Source organism: Anomaloglossus baeobatrachus, chromosome 4, assembly GCF_048569485.1.
Source record: "Anomaloglossus baeobatrachus isolate aAnoBae1 chromosome 4, aAnoBae1.hap1, whole genome shotgun sequence".
Classification (NCBI taxonomy): Eukaryota; Metazoa; Chordata; class Amphibia; order Anura; family Aromobatidae; genus Anomaloglossus; species Anomaloglossus baeobatrachus.
In genome coordinates, this window is record NC_134356.1 from 574,047,249 (window position 1) to 574,069,728 (window position 22,480).

Consider the following 22,480-nt stretch of genomic DNA (forward strand, 5'->3'; position numbering starts at 1 on the left):
GTCACGCGTCAAAGACCGTTGGGTGAGGGATATTCTGTCTCACGGGTACAGGATAGAGTTCAGTTCTCGTCCGCCAACTCGTTTCTTCAGAACTTCTCCACCACCAGACCGAGCCGATGCTCTGTCGCAGGCGGTGGCCGCTCTAAAGGCGGAAGGAGTGGTGACCTCCGTCCCTCTTCAGGAACAAGGTCACGGTTTTTACTCCAATCTGTTTGTGGTCCCAAAAAAGGACGGATCGTATCGACCCGTCCTGGATCTAAAGTTGCTCAACAGACACGTAAAAGTCAGGAGGTTCCGGATGGAATCCCTACGCTCCGTCATAGCCTCAATGTCTCAAGGAGATTTTCTAGCATCAATAGACATCAAAGATGCGTATCTCCACATGCCGATTGCACCAGAGCATCAGCGTTTCCTATGCTTCGTCATACACGACGAACACCTACAGTTCATAGCGTTACCTTTCGGTCTGGCAACAGCCCCCCGGGTCTTCACCAAAGTCATGGCAGCAGTAGTAGCTGTTCTGCACTCGCAGGGTCACTCGGTCATCCCGTATCTAGACGACCTGCTTATAAAGGCACCCTCTCAAGAGGCATGCCAACACAGTCTGAAGGTGGCACTAGACACTCTCCAGAGTTTCGGGTGGATTATCAACTTTCCAAAGTCTCATCTAACCCCGACCCAATCTCTGACTTATCTTGGCATGGAGTTTCATACTCTCTCAGCGATAGTGAGGCTTCCACTGGACAAGCAGTGCTCGCTACGGACTGGAGTGCAATCTCTCCTTCAGAGCCAGTCGCACTCACTGAGGCGCCTCATGCATTTCCTAGGAAAGATGGTAGCAGCAATGGAGGCAGTCCCGTTCGCGCAGTTTCATCTGCGCCCTCTACAATGGGACATTCTACGCCAATGGGATGGGAAATCGACGTCCCTCGACAGGACTGTCTCCCTCTCTCAAACTGCCAAGGACTCTCTGCGTTGGTGGCTTCTCCCCACCTCATTGTCACAGGGAAAGTCGTTCCTTCCCCCGTCCTGGGCAGTGGTCACGACGGATGCGAGCCTATCAGGGTGGGGAGCGGTGTATCTCCACCACAGGGCTCAGGGGACGTGGACTCAGGAAGAGTCCACCCTGCAGATCAATGTTCTGGAAATCAGAGCAATCTATCTTGCCCTGCGAGCCTTCCAACAATGGCTGGAAGGCAAGCAGATTCGGATTCAGTCGGACAATTCCACGGCGGTGGCGTACATCAACCACCAAGGGGGAACACGCAGTCGCCAAGCTTTTCAAGAAGTCCAGCGGATTTTGACGTGGGTGGAAAGCAGAGCGTCCACTATATCCGCAGTTCACATCCCAGGCGTGGAAAACTGGGAAGCAGACTTTCTCAGTCGCCAGGGCATGGACGCAGGAGAATGGTCCCTTCACCCGGACGTGTTTCAACAGATCTGTTGCCGCTGGGGGACGCCGGACGTCGATCTGATGGCGTCACGGCACAACAACAAGGTCCCAGTTTTCATAGCACGGTCTCACGATCACCGAGCGCTGGCGGCAGACGCCTTGGTTCAGGATTGGTCGCAATTCCGACTCCCCTATGTGTTCCCACCTCTAGCATTGTTACCCAGAGTTCTCCGGAAAATCAAGTCCGACTGCCATCGAGCCATACTCGTCGCTCCAGATTGGCCAAGAAGGTCGTGGTACCCGGATCTGTGGCATCTCACGGTAGGCCAACCGTGGACACTACCAAACCGTCCAGATTTGCTGTCTCAAGGGCCGTTTTTCCATCTGAATTCTGCGGCCCTGAACCTGACTGTGTGGCCATTGAGTCCTGGATCCTAGCGGCCTCAGGTTTATCTCATGAAGTTGTTGCCACAATGAGACAGGCTAGAAAACCATCCTCAGCTAAGATCTATCACAGGACGTGGAAGATATTCTTAGCGTGGTGCTTGGCTCAAGGGTTTTCTCCCTGGCCATTTGCATTGCCAATTTTTCTTTCCTTCCCTGCAGTCTGGGTTGGAAAAAGGTTTGTCGCTTAGCTCGCTTAAGGGTCAAGTCTCCGCGCTATCCGTATTCTTTCAGAAGCGCTTGGCACGGCTTTCTAAAGTACGCACTTTTCTCCAAGGAGTTTGTCATATCGTTCCTCCTTACAAACGGCCATTGGAACCCTGGGATCTGAACAAGGTTCTCATTGCTCTCCAGAAGCCGCCTTTCGAGCCTTTGAAAGAGGTTTCCCTTTCTCGGCTTTCACAAAAAGTAGTTTTTCTTGTGGCGGTCACGTCTCTTCGAAGAGTGTCCGAGCTAGCGGCGTTATCTTGCAAATCTCCCTTCCTGGTGTTTCACCAAGACAAGGTAGTACTGCGTCCAATTCCGGAGTTTTCTCCCAAGGTGGTTTCTTCCTTTCATCTCAATCAGGATATCACTTTGCCATCTTTGTGTCCGCATCCAGTTCACCAATTTGAAAAGGGTTTACATCTGTTGGACCTGGTGAGAGCACTTAGGATTTACATTTCTCGCACGGCGCCTCTACGCCGTTCTGATGCGCTCTTTGTCCTAGTCGCTGGGCAGCATAAGGGATCGCAAGCTTCCAAATCCACCCTTGCGCGGTGGATCAAGGAACCAATTCTTCACACATACCGTTCTGCTGGGCTTCCGATTCCATCTGGACTGAAGGCCCATTCTACCAGAGCCGTGGGTGCGTCCTGGGCATTGCGGCATCAGGCTACGGCTCAGCAAGTGTGCCAGGCGGCTACCTGGTCGAGTCTGCACACGTTTACCAAACACTATCAAGTGCATACCTACGCTTCGGCAGATGCCAGCCTAGGTAGACAGGTCCTTCAGGCGGCGGTGGCCCACCTGTAGGAAGAGGCTGTCTGACAGCCCGTTCATGTGGTATCTTTTTACCCACCCAGGGACTGCTTTTGGACGTCCCACTGTCTGGGTCTCCCAATTAGGAGCGAAAAAGAAGAAGGGAATTTTGTTTACTTACCGTAAATTCCTTTTCTTCTAGCTCCAATTGGGAGACCCAGCACCCGCCCTATTTGTTCTTAGGGTTTCGTTTTTCGGGTGCACATGTTGTTCATGTTGTTTCTTAAGTTCTCCGATCTTGTTATCGGATTGAATTTGTTTTTGAAACTGTTATTGGCTTTCCTCCTCCTGGCTTTGGTACTAAAACTGAGGAATCCGTACTCCTACGGGAGGGTGTATAGCCAGAAGGGGAGGGGCCTTACACTTTTAAGTGTAGTTCTTTGTGCGGCCTCCAGAGGCAGTAGCTATACACCACTGTCTGGGTCTCCCAATTGGAGCTAGAAGAAAAGGAATTTACGGTAAGTAAACAAAATTCCCTTCTTTACGGCTCTATTATGAGGTATTATTTTACCCACCCAGGGACTGCTTTGGGACGTCCCAATTGTCTGGGTCTCCCAATGGAGCGACAAAGAAGAAGGGAATTTTGTTTACTTACCGTAAATTCCTTTTCTTCTAGCTCCAATTGGGAGACCCAGCACCCGCCCTGTTGTTTTTTCGTGTACACATGTTGTTCATGTTGAATGGTTTCAGTTCTCCGAGATTCTTCGGATTGAAGTTACTTTAAACCAATTTATTTGCTTTCCTCCTTCTTGCTTTTGCACTAAAACTGAGGAACCCGTGATGCACGGGGGGTGTATAGGCAGAAGGGGAGGGGCTTTACACTTTTAGTGTAATGCTTTGTGTGGCCTCCGGAGGCATGAGCTATACACCCAATTGTCTGGGTCTCCCAATTGGAGCTAGAAGAAAAGGAATTTACGGTAAGTAAACAAAATTCCCTTCTTCCCATTGACTTACATTGCGCCCACTACTCATAACGAATATGCGAGTAGAGGATACTACTCGCTAAAAGAATAGCGAGTATGAATAGTTAACCACACTACTTGCTCAGCACTACCCACCGCCTCTTTATAGATATGGAGGCCACCATGCCTGGATTACAGACTTCCACCCATCCGCATTTAGAATAGCTGTAAATGGGCTTGAGCACTTTGAGTGGTCTCTCATATAGTAAAGGACCTGACCTTCTACATACTTTCTTAGCCTTTTTTTCTGTTTTTGTCTGTAGCATCCAGTGTGGATTCCACGTCTTCTCAGACCCCCGCCAACCCTGTGATCACATATCTGGAAGTTCTGAAAGATGCCTGTACACATGGAAAGACTTTTTGCAGACAGCTGCTGTGTATGTATGAGCTTAGCCAGGTATGTAAAAGCTTTACACACATTAAAAAAAAAAAATCAGGATAATTTTTATTATTATTAATAATAATAATAATAATATTATTCTTATTATTATTATTATTATTATTATTTAACAAAAAACACATGGTATATTTAACAGTCCCTATTCCTGGGAAAACAATTTGGGATAAGACCGTCTCCGGTCGCCAGAATAACATTGTTATTCCATCTTATTGTATATAACCAAACAAACCATGCACCTGTAACCCACACCCACCATCAATACACGTCACAGAATAAATGATTCACTTTAGCATACTCCTCTCTACCGAACCATGTCACATCCTTCCTCACCTACCACATGTAAATCAGAATTATTCAGAAGAACACCCTAGATCAGAAATTAGTTAACCAGTGATAAGGAGAAGGCCCTGGTCTCCCATGGTATCCTGCAACAATGTTGGGGAGGGAAGACCCGGAGTATTCAGCCATGTGCCCCATATTTTATAGAATGTTTTTGAGCGCATTTCATTTAAGATACACTCCCCTCTCCAGCCAAATTATATTATTGACCCTCTCCCTAAGGTCTCCCAGGGCCAGAGGCGCAGAGTCCAACCAGTGGTAGGCCAACCGTTTCGTAACATGATATAACAGCCATGTAATGCCGATTGTTGCCGGTGAGCTCAGGTCTGCCCCCTCCTCTAGATATCCAAGAATAACGTTACAGGCCTGGGTTGCAGTCGTATTTTAATGACTTGTGCTACTAAGTTTACACACATTTTTGATTATTTTACAAACTCGTTTTTATTGAAAAAATGTTTAGCAAACAACAACGCACAAAAAAACACATTTTCAGAATCGTATACAATGAGTCCAAAAGTATGTAATACAGGAGGTTAGATCACCATAGAAAATGGAAAGCATATTTAGCAGGTATTGCAAGCGTCAGTGTCAAAAAGTCACATATGGAAGTATAAGACTGTGTACAGGAGTCAATCACACATAGTAACATAAGCGGATGTGCAGTTATCAAAATCTCAAATGATCAATTTTGAAAAAACTAAAAAGAATGAAAAAAGTAGAGGAATGCAGGGTTGTATAAACTAATGTAACAAAGTATTTGGGCCAAAGGAGAGGAAGGTAACTGCAAAGTGTTGGGTCAGTGGTAACCCACACCTGTCATCCCAAATTGTATTACATTTATTAAAATTCTTATGTTTTTTTTTTTTTGTTTTTTTTTTTTTAAATATAAGATAGTTGGGTCCCAAAAAATATTTGGACATGGACACAAGTTTTGACATTTTGCAGTTTCCCAAAAAATTTTCAAGATGCAGGTATATAATCAATATGGGCTATAAAGTTACATTTGGAAGCTGTTATCAACCCACAACATGCAGTCAAAGGAGTTCACGATGGAAGAAAAACAAACAATCATTAGGCTAAAAAAAAAATAAAAAAAAATCAATCAGAGCAATAACGGAACTGTTAGAAGTGGCCACAGTAACAGTTTGGTACATTGTACAAAAAAAACAACGTGCTGTTGAGTTTGGGAATTCAAAGAGGCCCGAACATCTATGGAGGAAAACAGTGATGGATGATTGCAGAATCCTTTCTATGGTGAAGAAAAACCTCCTTCACAAAATCCACCCAAGTGAAGAACACTCTCCAGGGACTAGGTGTTTCAGTATCTAAGTCCACCATAAAGAGAAGACTTCATGAGAGCAAATACAGACGGCTCATCAAAAGGAGCAAACCATTAATAAGTCATAAAAATTAAAAGGCAAGATTAGACTTTGCCAAGATAAATAACATCTAAAGAAGCCAGCCCAGTTCTGGAAAAGCATTCTTTAGACAGATGAAACTAAGAACAACCTGTACTACAATGCTGATGAAAAAAGAAACTATGGATAAGGCTTGGAACGGCTCATGATCTAAAGCACACCACATCCTCAGTAAAACATGGTGGAGGCAGTGTGATGGCCGAGCATGCATCGTTTCCAATGGCCCTGGGTCACTAGTGTTTATTGATGATGTGACTGCAGACAGAAGCAGCTGGATGAATTCTGAAGTGTACAGGGCTATAATGTCTGCTCAGATTCACCCAAATGCAGCAAGGATGATTGGATGGTGCTTCATAGTGCACATGGCCAATGACCCAAACCTACTGCGAAAGCAACCCAGGAGTATTTGAAGGCAAAGAAGTGGAATATTCTGCAATGGCTGAGTTAATCACTGGATCTTAACCTCATTTAGCATGAATTTCACATGCCTAAGACAAAACATAAGGCAAGAAGACCCACAATCAAGTAACAACTGAAGTCAGCTGCAGTAAAGGTCTGCAAGGCCTCACAAAGGAGAAAACCCAACGATTGGTGAAGTCCATGGTTTCCAGACTTCAGGCAGTCATTGTCTACAAATGATTCTCTACAAAGTATTAGGAAGGAACATTTTATTTATGGTAAAGTTAATTTATCCAATTACTTCTGAGCCCCTTAAGTGAGAAGACTCTGTAGAAAAATGGTTGCAATTTCTAAACGTTTCACAGGATATTTATATTCAACCCTATAATTAAACCTGAAAGGCTCCACTTCAATTACAATTCAATTGATTCATTTTAAATAAAAAATAGCGGCATGCAGAGGCCAAACCACGAAGATTCAGTCACTGTCCAAATATTTCAGGACCTAACTTTATTTTCACGTAGAATTATCTGATTGACCATGTGTTTGCTGGGAGGTCTAGGAGTCGTCCATTGGATGGCTACAACTTTTCTGGCCATAAATAAAGGTTGGCAAAATTAAAATACTAGGTAATGTGTCCAGAGACGAGTAGACCTTATAAGCAAAGGCATGGCCAGAACTTCAATGGGGTTTCCAAAATCAAGACCACTTCTAATTATTCATTTATGGAAGGGTAAGTCCATACCATGTGAAAAAAAAATGGATAAGCAGCATAACACCCGTGGTCCTGTGTCCCCCAATGAGGCGTCAGAGAAAATTCCTTGGGGGTATGATAACATATCTGATATTCTGATTAGGTGCTCCTAACCATGCCATATAACTAAATGGGGGCTAAGTAGGATTGGAAAATAATATTTTACTGAGCTGCTTATTAGCTTCCCCGGATACACATAGGTGGGGTTCCATAGCCTCCTGACATTCTTCCTTGGACAAGGAGGGAGTAGTGTCCCACCCATTTGCCTTTTAGCTGCAAGAATTGTATAATGAATGGTTTCATGTTAACACAAAAAATCGGTATACAAAGTTGAAACGAGTCTGGGGCCTTGGAACCACAAAGCACACCAAAAAAGGGGGTACCTAGAGTTAGAAATAGGTTTGGGGGTGCATGGTGCACTTGTAGGTATTGCTAAAAGCTGTTCTTGGTAATTTTGAATTTGGAAAGAAGTTGTCCCAAAAGAAAGCAAAGTTGAATCTTCGTATAGATCGGGAAGATGTAAACCTGAACCTTAATAAAGTCTGTATCTGCTGGAAATCACAAATGGTGGTGACAGGGCTTGTTCCAAAAAAAGAGTCTCTGCCATGATATCATGTAACTTTTACTATCTGCAGAGTCTGCTATAATGTGTGCGCTAGATTTTGAGTTGGTGTGGTCCTGTTGTGCGAGCAGTTTGTTACCAATAATCACTTTTCTTTACCTACATTTTAGGATCTTGGCTGTTCTTTCTCAGACGTATCATTCCGGGATCCAAGTGAGGTTCTGCGGACCTTGCTGTCCAGTTATCGCCCTGAGCTGGGTGACCGAGCACAGGCAATAATCACATTGCATGGGCTTTCCCCCGAGACTGTAGCCAAGATTGTAGCTGAAGGTAGCTTAAAGATCTGGAGAACAGTGAACAAGGAAGGAGGTTGGTGCTGGACTGAAGAGACTGTTGGAAATGGTGGGGTCATGTCAGATTATCAGTCATCATTATAAATTGATCCATATTTGCAGGTCAGTCTGAGGTATGCAATGTCTCTGAGAAACGGTCCAACTTTCTTCAGATCGCAAAACTGTGTCCAGATCCAACTTTGGTGGGGTTATACTTACTGGATCACCTGGAGACTGTTCCACTTACAGAGCTTAATTGCGGTCAGTACTTGGACTTTTCTTATTTTTATACCTTTTATTTGGGCCTTTGTCTTATTTGGAGACTGTATAATTGCTGTAAAAATTGTATTCACTTTAGTTATTGAGATCCTCATTGCGGCTCATGATTGCTTCAGTCTTACGTGCCACCTGGAAGGGATTCGACGCGTCCTGCAGGCATGTCACCACCTGACAGAGATGCATTTGGCTCCCAATCAGGAATATAGCCTAATGGTATGTCGGCTTCCGTATATTCTCCTGCTCTCGTTGCTAATTATGTAATTTTATGAATGTGTGTTTTTGTCATATTGTTCCTTTTAGGTTAGACTTCTGTCAGGGATTGGGCGATATAATGACATGGTTTATGTCTTTGATATCTTGCACAAGAATCAGCACTTTGAGGTTCTGTTGCGGAAACAGCTTGATGCGGTGAGTATGATAGGAGGCCGTGTAAAGACTTATGTAGACTATCCTGATAATCTGCGAATGCTGAGTTGTTTGAAATCCAGGTTCAATAAGTTTTGATTATCCTAATTATATATTCCCTCTACCTGTGTCTTGCATTTAGAAAGGCGGATTGCAGACTGCCCTCTTGGAATACATTAAGCGCTGTCATCCAGGCGACAGTGAGAAGCACAATATGACCGCACTCTGCTTCAGTCTGCATCGGGATATTGGCCACAACCATGAGCATGCAGCCAAAATTCAGCTCCGATTAATCCAATCCAGGCCTTGGGGTACGTGGTCCAAAATTACACATGGCATATGCGGTACTGTGCAAGAGATATAGGCAGGTGTGGATCAAAAATGCTGTAAAGAATTGGGAATATATATCAAACACTGCAAACAAATTTTAATTTTCATGGTCAAATATTTGTCAATTGTGGCATTATTTACCGGTCCATCTGCCTCTGTTCTATGAAATAATCATTCTTTCTAAATAATTTAAATAGTACAAATGGTACTAGGCAGGATGGCCCGTTTTCTCCACCACTGTTACTATGGTTATGGAACACCTAGCCGAGGCCATTAGAGCGAATAGTCAAATTAAAGGCATTCCAGCAGGAAAGGGGCAACATAACATAAGCCTATATTCAGATGATACAATCCTATCACTCTCAGATCCAATAAATTCTTGGTGAGAAATCATAAGACCAGTTGCTTTTTTTAATCAAAAAAGCATGCCAACAAAGTCTATGATAATCCTGGCTGTGCACATGCTGCTTTTTTTCTTGTAGTTTTGTTGCTGAAAAAAGTAGCAGCGTGTCAATTGTTTCTGCATTTTCTTCCTGCATTTTTTCACCAATTGACTTTAATGGAGTCAGTGAAAAACGCAGGATAAAACGCTTGTGTAATGCCCAGTTGCTTTTTTTTTTGTGTGTGTGTGTGTTTTCTGTGCTTTTTTGATGTCATGGGTTCCCTGCAGCCATTTCCTCATCTCGCGGTATTTACCATGGGACCTTGCTGCAGGGACCTCTGGTGACGTCACAAGGTGGATCGAGTTCATGACAGCGGATCAACACGATTTGCTGCACTGATGAACTCAGTTCACCTTGTGACGTCACCGGGGTTCCCTGCACCCATGCCACGTAGCCATTGTCAGACAGACATTTTCTCATCTCACGGTCTTTATCGCAGGACCTTGCTGCAGGGAACTCTGGTGATGTAGGTTCCCTGGTCTGTGAGGCGATCTGTACCTCAGTAACCCGGGGTCATCATGGTGACACAGCACCCGCCCTTGGTAGTGTCTCTTGTTGGCACAATTTGTAGTAACTTCTTTTATGATTTAAATTACTGACACTTTTTTTTTTTAAATTCTTTTTTCCACACCGGTCTAAAACATTTGCACAGTACTCTACATGCTTTGTTTAAAATGAACATACCCTATGTATATGATTATTATTAAGTAACAAGACTTCAAAGTGGTTAATAATAAGTAGCAGCTGTCTTTTCTGAGATGCATGCATAGTTATATAATCATTGTGAATATTTTGATGTGCTATGTCCTGCAGAATATTGGATGTCTGACCTGGCAGAGCTGAGATCTTCTATTATGAAGGCGCTCACACTGCTGATTGATGCTGCTGAGAGCTATTCTAAGGTAAGTGGACACATCCTGATGAGATTAACATCTTTCTTACATTTTTTTTCCCTATGTAATGTTTCTTTAATCCCCTGAAATTCAAGTTCAAATCTGTTTTTTATGTCTGAACTTTTGATTATTGAAATACAGTGGAACCTCGGTTAACGAGTAGCCCGGTGTGCGACTATTTCGCTACACGAGCAAAGCTTGCTGTAAATTGTAACTCCGTTTACGAGCAAGCTTTGCCTTACAAGCAAAATACTCACCGCACACACTTCCGGTTCCATACTTCCACCGCGCTCTAACCCGCTCTTGCAGTCTGCACAAACGCACACAAACACGCGCACACACACATATTATGCTCACCTTACCTTCCGTTCCATCGCCGGCCTCCCGGTTCTTGTAGTTCGTCACTACAGGATGTATATCGGGTAACCATCGCGACGAGGAGGAACGCCCGCTGTCAGCTGCTACTCAAAGGCAGAGTGCTGACCAATCAGTCGTGAAGGTTATCTGATACACATCCTTTACCAGCGAACTACAAGAACCGGGAGGCAAGCGATGGAACGGAAGGTAAGCTGAGCATAGTGTGTGTGTGTGTGTGTGTGTGTGTGTGTGTGTGTGTGTGTGTGTGTGTGTGTGTGTGTGTGTGTGTGTGTGTGTGTGTGTGTAATGACACAATAGGGGACCAGGATGGGAAATTGAACAAGTTGTGGAATGAATTGTCTGCATTGCAATGATTTCCTATGGGAAATCTTACTTTGCTAGACGAGTAACTTGGTTTACAAGCACACTCCCAGAATGGATTGTTCTCGTAAACCAAAGTTCCACTGTACAGGTACTCAGAGACCCTATTCGCTCACTATCTTAAAGGGGCAGAAGCACTTAGTCTAGAGCGGTTTAATATAAATGCTATTTTCAGTCTTGGAGGAAAGCAACAGTTGGCAGTATTCAAAACTCCAATAGAAAAAGCTGCTCGTGTGTGAACATCCTTTTACTGTCAGTGGCTAGGACATTAGTCAGTTAGTGTTAGTGTTGAACGGACCCGGATCTGAAAAATCCGGATCCGCACAGTTCGAGGTTCCGATCCGAGTTGGACCGCAACCCGGGGTGAACGATCCGGATCCTTATTAATTATCTATTTATTTATTTATATTTTTTTTTCTCCCTCTCCCTCTCCCTTTCCCTCTCCCTCTCCCCCCCCCCCCCCCACCATCCGCGGATTCCGGATCCGCCGGACCCGGATTATGACCGATCCGCTCAACTCTAGTCAGTACCCGTTCTAGAGATACAGAAATGTTGGTTGTTGAGGTGTGACCACACCTATAGAAATTCATAGTATAGCTTTAACATATGCCTTTCATGAGACCAATCATTTAGCTGATGCTTGGTTACATTGGCAGAACTCAGTCTGCTTCTTATATTGGGTAGAAGGTCAATAGTTGAATGAATGTAAAAATAATGGAGAGAAAGCGAGGATCAAAGCCAAGGAATGGTGAGCTACTGCACAATGTGAAAGGAGAGGGCGAGGAGGCTACTTTAAGAAGGGCATGGTATATTTTGGACAGCCACGTGTACCCCTTTCTTTATCGTTCCTATGGGAGACCCAGACAATGGGTGTTTAGCTTCTGCCTCCGGAGGACACACAAAGTTCTACACTTAAAAGTGTAGCTCCTCCCTCTGAGCTTATACACCCCCTGGAGAACCAGATCTAGCCAGTTTATCGCTTTGTGTTCAGAAGGCATACATCCACACATGCATTCTCATCTGATTTTTGATTTTTGGAAAGAGTTTGAAGAAAAGCGGGTCCAAGTCTGGACCCCCGGCACGTCCCTTTTCACCCCACTGTGTCGGCGGTGTTGTTAAGGTTGATTCCAAGGCTGGAGCCTTACATGCCGCGCTCCTTCACCATCTCTCCTGGGCTCTGGCTTGAAGTGGGAGCCAGCGCAGTTCTCCATGCTTGGCAGGAGACCGGTCTCCATCCGCAGCCCTTCAGGATCCTGCTGGACCGGAGCACTCATCCCCAGGGACTTGGAACCCTGCGTCTCAGCAAGCTAAGTACCTGAGGCGTTTATATATGCGGGTCCCTGTACTTTATTGTTGTGGGAGTGTGCTGATTGTGTTTTTATGACATTTCCGGCGGGTTCCCTGGCTGTCCCCTGAGAACCGCGCCGATGGTGCCTGCGCGCCGGCCGCACCGCTCAAATTTAGGCCCTGGCTTCGCCGGAGGCCTAGTTTCGGTTTCTATTCCCTCGCATGTCACTCATGCAGAGGGACAGGCTCGGCTCCGCCCAGCGGCTGTTCTGCACAGGGGAGGGACACGCCTCTCTGCAGTGTATGTCCCCTCCCCTGTAGGTCTCTATGGCCCTCCAGATCCCGCTCCCAAGCAAGTCCCGCCCCCTCTCTTCGCTCCGGCGGCCATTTTCTCAGCGTTCTCTCTGCGATCAGTCATTGCAGCGCTGGTCTGCAGCATCTCTGCTGAGGTGCTGTGCTTGGGGGTCCGGGCTTCGGGATCTGGAGGGCACACAACACCGCTCCAGCGGTCTGGTAAGACACAACCTCTGGTTGTGCTCCTCTGTATATACTCTCTGGGGGTCATTCTCTGGCAGAGCCCCCACTCCAGCAGCATGTCTCACACGAGGAGCAAGGCTCCAAAGCTGTATTCAGTATGCACTGCATGTAAGCTCCTACTGCCTGAATCGAGCATCTATCCACATTGTGATGCCTGCTCTAACCTGACGGTGCCTCAGCCTGGAGTCTCACTCCCAGTGGTCTCTCAGGCTGCTCCTGCTCCTGTGCCTGAGCCTCCGGCTTGGGTAGAAGCCTTTTCTAGGTCTATCTCCCAGTCTTTTGCTGACTCCATGGGACATCTGTCCAGGACTTTGCTGAACATGCATCAGCTCCCTTCACAGGGTGCCTCTGCTGCTAGGGGTCTCTCAGGACCGGAGCTCATAGAGGATTCATCATCTGGTCCCAGACCCCGTCCTTCTAAGAAGAGACGCAGGGTTCCCTCTCCTTCCTCGTCCCGTGGCTCTGATTCAGGAGCTGACTCGCAGGATGAGGAGGATGCCTTTACGGGGGGCTCGGAGGCTAACTCAATGTACCCCATTGATCTGTCCGAAAGTGACTCAGATGTCAGTGATTTGATTGCGTCCATTAATTCTGTACTGGATCTCAATCCGCCAGTATCAGAGGAGCAACCCTCTCTGGCAGAAAAGCACCAGTTTACCTCGCCTAAAAGGGCAAAGAGTGTATTCTTTAACCACTCCAGTTTTCAGGCCGCTGTGACCAAGCCCAGGGCCTGTCCTGACAAACGCTTCCCAAAGCGTGGTTCTGATGACCGTTTTCCCTTTCCACCTGAGGTGGTCAAGAAGTGGGCTCATTCACCAAAGGTAGACCCCCCGGTGTCTAGACTCTCAGCCCGGACCGTTGTATCGGTGGCTGATGGCACCTCTCTTAAGGATTCCACTGACCGCCAGATTGACCTTCTGGCCAAATCTGTATATGAAGAGGCAGGGGCCTCGTTCTCCCCGACTTTTGCAGCAGTGTGGGCTCTCAAAGCCATCTCTGCTTCTCTGGAGGGGATGCATTCCCTCGCCAGGGACTCTATGCCCGAAATGGTTACCTTAACTTCCCAAGCTTCAGCTTTTTCATCCTATGCCATGTCTGCCATGCTTGAGGCTTCTCACCGCACTGCGGTGGCTTCGGCTAATTCCCTCGCTATCCGCAGGATCTTGTGGCTTCGAGAGTGGAAGGCAGATGCTTCTTCAAAGAAGTACCTTGCTGGACTCCCTTTTGCTGGGTCCCGGCTGTTCGGTGAACAGCTGGATGACATTATTAAGGAAGCTACTGGCGGGAAGAGTACTTCCATGCCACAAACCAAAACCAGGAAACCTGTCCAGGGCAGGAATCAGTCGAGGTTTCGTTCCTTTCGTTCCTCCAACTGGTCGTCTAAGCCCTCGGCCTCGTCCACTAACTCAGCCAAGGACCAGAAATCCAACTGGCGCCCAAAAGCGCGTCCACAAAAGACCGCAGGAGGTGCTGCCACTAAGGCAGCCTCCTCGTGACTATCTCTCCGCGCCAGCAACGTCCTTAGTCGGTGGCAGGCTCTCCCACTTTGGCGACGCGTGGTTTCAACACGTCTCCGATCAGTGGGTGCGGGATATCATCTCCCACGGCTAAAGGATAGAATTCTCTTCCAGCCCGCCAAACAGATTTTTTCTGTCAACTCCCCCCTGCTCAAAGGCCGCCGCCTTCTCTCAGGCCGTGGCATCCTTGCAGGCCAACGGAGTAATTGTACCAGTTCCCGCCCGGGAATGGTTCAGAGGTTTCTACTCAAATCTCTTCCTAGTCCCCAAAAAGGACGGTTCCTTCCGGCCCATCCTGGATCTCAAACTTCTCAACAAGCATGTTCGAGTGCGGCACTTTCGCATGGAGTCTCTGCGATCAGTCATTGCCTCAATGACCCAAGGGGATTTCCTGGCGTCCATCGACATCAGAGATGCCTATCTACATGTGCCAATTGCAGTTTCACACCAGTGTTGGCTACGCTTTGCAATAGGAGAAGATCATTTCCAATTCGTGGCTCTCCCCTTCGGGTTAGCCACGGCCCCTCGGGTATTCACCAAGGTCATGGCAGCAGTGATTGCGGTTCTGCACCTCCAGGGGTTGGCAGTGCTCTCTTACCTGGACGACCTTCTAGTCAAGGCTTCATCCAGCGCAGACTGTCAGCGGAGTGTCTCGCTCACTCTCGCCACTCTAGCACAATTCGGGTGGCTTGTCAATCTTCCCAAGTCCACTCTGACTCCGACCCAGAGTCTCACGTACCTGGGGATGCAGTTCGAGACTCTGCCGGCACTTGTGAAGTTGCCCTTAGTCAAACAGCAGTTCCTCCATCTGGCGGTGCGCTCTCTGCTGAGGCCCCGCCGTTATTCCCTCAGGTGCCTGATGCAGGTGCTGGGTCAGATGGTGGCGTCCATGGAGGCTGTTCCCTTTGCCCAGTTCCATCTGCGTCCCCTGCAGCTGAACATTCTCCGCTGTTGGGACAAGCGGCCTTCCTCCTTGCACAGGCTAGTGGCTCTGTCGCCACAGACCAGGAGCTCTCTTCAGTGGTGGCTTCGGCCCCTCTCTCTGTCTCAGGGACGCTCCTTTCTGGCCCCGTCCTGGGTGATCCTCACCACGGATGCCAGCCTATCTGGCTGGGGAGTGGTACATCTCCACCACCGAGCGCAGGGCACTTGAACTCCGTCCGAGTCAGCCCTTTCGATCAATGTGCTGGAAACCAGAGCCGTGCTTCTGGCTCTCCTAGCTTTTCACCACCTGTTGGCGGGCAAGCACATCCGAGTCCAGTCAGACAACGCGACAGCGGTTTCCTACATCAATCACCAAGGCGGGACACGCAGCCGCCTGGCAATGTTGGAGGTACAACGCATCCTTCAATGGGTGGAGGACTCCAAGTCCACCATATCCGCAGTCCACATTCCAGGCGTGGAAAACTAGGAGGCAGATTTTCTCAGCCGCCAAACCGTGGACAGTGGCGAGTGGTCCCTGCACCCGGCAGTTTTTCAGTCAATCTGCCGCAAATGGGGCACTCCGGACGTGGACCTAATGGCTTCCCGTCACAACAACAAAGTTCCCGTTTACTTGGCTCACTCCCACGATCCTCAGGCATTCGCCGCGGACGCTCTGGTTCAAGACTGGTCCCAGTTTCGTCTGTCCTACGTGTTCCCCCCTCTAACTCTTTTGCCCAGAGTCCTGCGCAAGATCAGAATGGAGGGCCGTCGAGTCATCCTTATTGCTCCGGACTGGCCCAGGCGAGCTTGGTACCCAGACCTGCTCCATCTGTCCGTAGAGGTGCCGTGGCATCTTCCGGACCGTCCAGACCTTCTCTCACAAGGTCCGTTTTTCCGCCAGAATTCTGCGGCTCTCAGATTGACAGCGTGGCTCTTGAGTCCTGGATCTTGACGGCTTCTGGTATCCCTCCTGAGGTCATCTCCACTATGACTCGGGCCCGTAAGTCTTCCTCTGCCAAGATCTATCACAGGGCTTGGAAAATTTTCCTGTCCTGGTGTCGCTCTTCCGGCCATCCTCCTTGGCCATTCTCCTTGCCGACCCTTCTGTCTTTTCTACAGTCCGGTCTGCAGCTAGGACTGTCCCTCAACTCTCTCAAGGGACAAGTCTCAGCTCTGTCAGTACTGTTCCAGCGGCGTCTCGCTCGGCTGGCTCAGGTGCGCACCTTCATGCAAGGCGCGTCTCACATCATTCCGCCTTACCGGCGGCCCTTGGATCCCTGGGACCTTAATTTGGTTCTCACGGTTTTGCAGAAACCCCCCTTTGAGCCTCTTAGGGAGGTCTCTTTGCATCGTCTTTCTCAGAAAGTGGTCTTTTTAGTGGCCATAACTTCCCTCAGGAGAGTCTCCGATTTGGCTGCGCTCTCTTCGGAGTCACCTTTTTTGATTTTTCATCAAGATAAGGTGGTTCTCCGTCCGACTCCGGACTTTCTTCCTAAGGTGGTCTCTCCTTTCCACCTTAACCAGGACATTACCCTACCTTCCTTTTGTCCGGCTCCTGTTCATCGCTTTGAGAAAGCGTTGCATACTCTGGATCTGGTGCGTGCTCTCCGGATCTATGTGTCTCGCACCGCTGCTCTTAGGCGGTGCACCTCTCTTTTTGTGCTAACCACAGGTCAGCGCAAGGGCCTTTCTGCTTCTAAGCCGACCTTAGCCCGTTGGATTAGGTCGACCGTTTCGGATGCCTATCAGTGTTCTCAGGTGCCTCCCCCGCAGGGGATCAAGGCACACTCGACCAGAGCTGTCGGTGCCTCTTGGGCTTTCAGGCACCAGGCTACGGCTCTACAAGTCTGTCAGGCTGCCACTTGGACTAGCCTGCATACCTTTTCGAAGCACTACCAAGTGCATGCTCATGCTTCGGCAGATGCGAGCTTGGGCAGACGCATCCTTCAGGCGTCTGTCGCCCATTTGTGAAGTTAGGCTCCGCCTACTTCTCGTTTTTTTCTGTTTATTCCCACCCATGGACTGCTTTGAGACGCCCCATTGTCTGGGTCTCCCATAGGAACGATAAAGAAAAAGAGAATTTTGTTTACTTACCGTAAATTCTTTTTCTTATAGTTCCGTATTGGGAGACCCAGCACCCTCCCTGTTGCCTGTTGGCAGTTTCTTGTTCCGCGTGTTATCACCGGCTGTTGTCGTGGACAGAGTCTCCGGTTGTTCCGGTTCTTGCTCTGTTTTTACTTGTGGGTGGCTATTCTCCTTCAGCTTTTGCACTAAACTGGCTAGATCTGGTTCTCCAGGGGGTGTATAAGCTCAGAGGGAGGAGCTACACTTTTAAGTGTAGTACTTTGTGTGTCCTCCGGAGGCAGAAGCTAAACACCCATTGTCTGGGTCTCCCAATACGGAACTATAAGAAAAAGAATTTACGGTAAGTAACAAAATTCTCTTTTTTTTTTATTCTCTTTACTCTAGGGTAGGAATACGTTTAACACATTTGGATTCTGCTGATAGTACCAAAGCAAGCTGGGGTATTACTGTTCTGTTCTCCTTTTTTTTGTGTCCATACAGGACTCCTGTGTGCGCCAGTCTCTGCGCTGTGCACGTCTCACTCGGCTTCTGACCCTACAACTTCATCTCTTGACCAATGGCCACGATACAAAACTTATTAACCTGGAACGAGTGAACTTGTTGGAGCCCATATTGGCTCTTCCAAGATTTTATCAGGTGTGTGCACAATTCCTATAAGTGTCTCATTCGCCACACTTAATAGATCAGTTCTGTCTTCTTTCCAATCTTGTTCTTATATGGCATAAAAAAACAAAACAAAAAAAACCTTCCACTATTTACATCATCCCACCGGTACCAGATAACAAGTCTACAAGGGGTGTGGGGAACGGAAAAAAGATGTGGGCCAGTTCCCAGCTAACGATGATTGTAGAAAAGAGGGTATCCAGTTACTGCCAAAAATATTTTTATAGCTATAAAAATATTACTTTGCCCTTAAAAGTATAAGGTTAAAAAAATGAAACACTTATCATATGCGTTTCGAAACACGTAGGTTAAGTATTTCATTTTTTTAACCTTACGCTTTTAAGAATATATCAATAAACTAATGTTTTTTTTTTTTGCGATAGCTGGATCCTCCATTCTCTACAATCATCCTTGTTCATATATGTTTGTATAAAACTGCTTCACCAATATCTGTGACACCTCGGCAAGGATGGGAAAGCCAAGTATCAAAGCACCACCGTAATGACCGAGGATTCCTGTTAGAGGAATAAAGAAGATCACATTACTACTTCAATTTCATTTAACTCCTTCCCGGCACAGGCCAGGTGCAGACGTGTGGCGTGAGTTCATGAGCTGAACCCTCTCCACACACAGTTGATGCCGGCTGTTTTAAACGGCTGGCATCAACCTCTTAACAGCATCTACTGAAGCTATCTCTGATTGCTGCTGTTTAACCCCGTTAGAAATAAATAATAAAAAAATGCATAAAACAAACAAATGACTGTGATGAAGGGGTTGAATAAAGGATCCATGTCGAGTTCTGGAGTCTGGTTCCTTTGTGCTACTGACGTGACATGTTATATTACACCCGTGTGCTATATCTGTGGGCTTTATTATACCCATTTATTATAGACTACCCATGTGCTGTGGTATTCCCTTGTGCTATTTTCTACATGGGAGTTATATTCCGCTTGCTATATTAAACTTGTGTGTTAAATTATACCTTAGAGATGTGTGTTTATATTATACGGCCCGCGTGCCGCCCGTTTGGCCCGCGGGCCGCCCGTTTGGCCCGCGTGCCGCCCGTTTGGCCCGCGGGCCGCCCGTTTGGCCCGCGTGCCGCCCGTTTGGCCCGCGTGCCGCCCGTTTGGCCCGCGTGCCATCTTGCCACCTTCTCATTGCTGCCATGTTATTCGCAGGCCATTATTGTCACAGAAGCATATGACCTGCAGCCAGACTGGCCAGACGTCCTGTATAGCAAAGTGATCCTTGGAGGAGATTTTCAGTACCTGGAAGAGTTCAAGCAGCGTCAGCTCCTCAGCTGTTTGGTGATCGAGCAGTTGTCAAACAAGTAAGACCAATGTATAAGATGGAAAGGACGTTGGGGTGCGGTTGTTAGAGCTACTCTATATAGGGATTAGTGAATTCACATCGGATGGGTGTCATTAGAGACTCTGCGTGTGCTGTACACTATATTTCTTGTTCATACACGTTTTCCCACTTGCCATACTCGTTTTTTCATCCTGAAGCTGTGTGATGATTTTCATGTACTTCCTATTCGGTTAGTAAAAGGGATATAATACAGCCCAAGTAGAGTCTTTTTATACGGTAGAGAAACAAACTTTATTTCACTTCAAAATTTATCTGAGGTAAAGTAATTAGAATAGGACCTGCAAATGAGGCACTGGTTATTACCTTGGCAAATGTAAGCCAGTATGCAGTAGTCCATTGTCAGATTAGATAAGGAATAATAAGCAAATAGTATTAATTGAGTAAAGGGTACTTTACATGCTGCGACATCGCTAGCGATCCCGTTAGCGATATGAAATTCTAGATCGCAAGTGCGATCTTTCGAGATCGCACATGCGTAAAATGACCTATGTGCGACCTCAAAAGATCGCACTTGCGATCTAGAATTACACATCGCTAACGAGATCGCTAGCGATGTCGCAGTGTGTAAAGTACCCTTAAGGTTTAGTATTATGTATTTCTTTCACACTTGTGGATGACTGCACAGCAGACGGGGAAATGCAATTGCTTGTTTGTATGTCATTGCAATGCAGGAACATCAACCTGCCCCCATGCTGGCTCAGCACTCCTCCCATATGTCCAAGGCTGTGTTTAATTAGTGATTGATTCTTCTTGCCCTTTAAATTTGATAGTAAGTTGATATAATAGACTCTCTGAACTTCTGTTTAGCCATCAACTCTTCACAATGGATCAGTGAAAAATACATGAAAGCTGAATGGAATACAGATGTATACACTGCGTCTTCTGTTTTTAATCCTTGTTTAATTGATCCCATAGACATTAAAGAGATTTTCAACTACTAATGTGACCCCTTTTATTTGTCCTAACTCTTCCTAACTAACGCTTTCCTAATATACTTCTGCTACCTACCCTGCTCCTATATCTCCTTATCTCTCTGTGGCACGCAGTTACCTTTATTGATGCTTTAGTGTTAATTCTTCCGTTCTGGAGCCCGGAATAGAACATACTGAGCAGGGCATGTCACTGGTGGGGGTGGGGCTGCCTGTCTCTGAGTGACAGCAGTCTGGGCATGTATTCCCAGATCACACTTCTCTCCTGTCAGCCAACTTTACTGTTTGGTGCCTTCATATGACAAGTGCTTGCAATGTGCCGATCATTAGATGGTATAGAACATCACACAATCTGTACATTGTAGCACTTATCAAATGAAGAACACTGCACTGTAAAGCAGGCTTAGAGGGGAGTGAAATGTGATCTGGGCATGTGTGCCCAAACTGCTGCTGCTCACAGAGGCAGCCCCACCCCCACCAGTGACCTGCACTGCTCAGTTGGTGTGATTCCGGTCTCCAAACCAGAAGGAGCAAAGCTAAAACATAAAGGTAAATACGCTCTGCAGAGAGATAAGCATATAGGGTAGGTAGCAGAAGTCTATTAGGAAACAGGAAGAGTTACAGTAGGTCAAATGAAAGGGGGTCACCTTAGTAGAAGAAATGTTCTTTAAAAGGGGTTATCCGCTACTTTTGATGGCCTATCTTTAGGAAAGCTGGTCATTGTCTGATCGGCCAGGGTCCAATACCCGGTACCCCTGCCGATCAGCTGTTTTCTGTGCTGGCGGCCAATAATGCTCAGTTCTGCAGCTGCCCTGTTTTCTGATTGCACCTGGGTACTGCATATCCGCCTCTAATTCAAAGTCAATAGGAGGCGGGATGTGTAGTACTCGGCCATTGACTGGGCAGCTCCGGAACTGAGCATTTCCTGCTGCCACCACCGGCACCAAGGACGGTGGAGGAGCCGGGTGTTGGATCTCGACCGAGCAGACATTGATGATCTATCCGAAGGATAGCCATCAATGTAAAAGTAGTGGACAATCTCTCTTAATGACCGGATGATCCGGATGAGAATAGAACACAGTCTCACAGATCTGAAACATGGTTCTGTTTTTAAAATGGATGTTTTATGGATGAATGAAACTCAAAAAATGGACACATCACCGATGTGTGAATAGATTTGATCACAATGTGCGCTAAGAGCCTCAAATTTAAAATTATGGTCTATAGGCAGTTAAAAATAAATTCTATATTCAATGTTTTCCTATACCTTAGAGCATTCAGTACCGTATTTTTCGGACCATAAGACGCACTTTTTCCCCCCCAAATGTTGGGGGAAAGTTGGGGGTGCGTCTTATGGTCTGACTGTGGCTGCGGGGAATGAGGTGCTGCGGTGGAGCGGGTCATCGGGGGCACGAGCAGGCTATAGCAGCCTGCTATGACCACGTGGGCCCGCTCATTACATATGCACGCCCATCCTCCCGCCCATTTCTCAGCGCAGAAGCCGGCGCTGACAGGTGGACGGGAGGACGAGCGGGGACGCGCGCATAGTAAAGAGCCGGTCCGCATGATCACTCCTGGCAATTACAGCCTGGAGTGATCATGTGCGGCTGTATTCACTGCTCCCCGCGCAGGGTGCAGTGAATCAGTGTACTCACCCGTCCCCGTGTGTGGAGCCGCCCCCTGCAGCACGCGATGTCTTCCTGTCTGTGCCGGTCAGCTTATCTGTGCTGGTCAGCTGATCGGCACAGACAGGAAGACATCGCGTGCTGCAGGGGAACGGCTCCACACACATAGGTCAGTGGTGCAGGGAGGAAGATGATTGGTGCTGGAGGGAGTGAGGAAAAGGTGAGTATAAACGTTTGTTTTCTTTGTCGCTCCATTGGGAGACCCAGACAATTGGGTGTATAGGCTATGCCTCCGGAGGCCGCACAAAGTATTACACTAAAAGTGTAAAGCCCCTCCCCTTCTGCCTATACACCCCCCGTGCTCCCACGGGCTCCTCAGTTTTTATGCTTTGTGCGAAAGAGGCAGACATGCACGCACAGCTCCATAGATT

The 22,480-nt window shown here is 47.2% G+C and overlaps 1 protein-coding gene across 1 annotated transcript in view; it reads left to right on the top strand.

Annotated features, from left to right (window-relative positions):
• Window positions 1–22,480, top strand: part of SPG11 (SPG11 vesicle trafficking associated, spatacsin) — a 124,599-nt gene that overhangs the window by 93,953 nt on the left and 8,166 nt on the right. Inside the window, exons 32-40 of the mRNA XM_075346095.1 lie at window positions 4,083–4,216; window positions 7,862–8,060; window positions 8,147–8,284; window positions 8,382–8,515; window positions 8,603–8,710; window positions 8,850–9,018; window positions 10,294–10,382; window positions 17,942–18,097; window positions 19,303–19,454. Of these exons, the coding sequence (XP_075202210.1) occupies window positions 4,083–4,216; window positions 7,862–8,060; window positions 8,147–8,284; window positions 8,382–8,515; window positions 8,603–8,710; window positions 8,850–9,018; window positions 10,294–10,382; window positions 17,942–18,097; window positions 19,303–19,454 (1,279 nt within the window). The remainder of the gene's footprint in view (window positions 1–4,082; window positions 4,217–7,861; window positions 8,061–8,146; window positions 8,285–8,381; window positions 8,516–8,602; window positions 8,711–8,849; window positions 9,019–10,293; window positions 10,383–17,941; window positions 18,098–19,302; window positions 19,455–22,480) is intronic.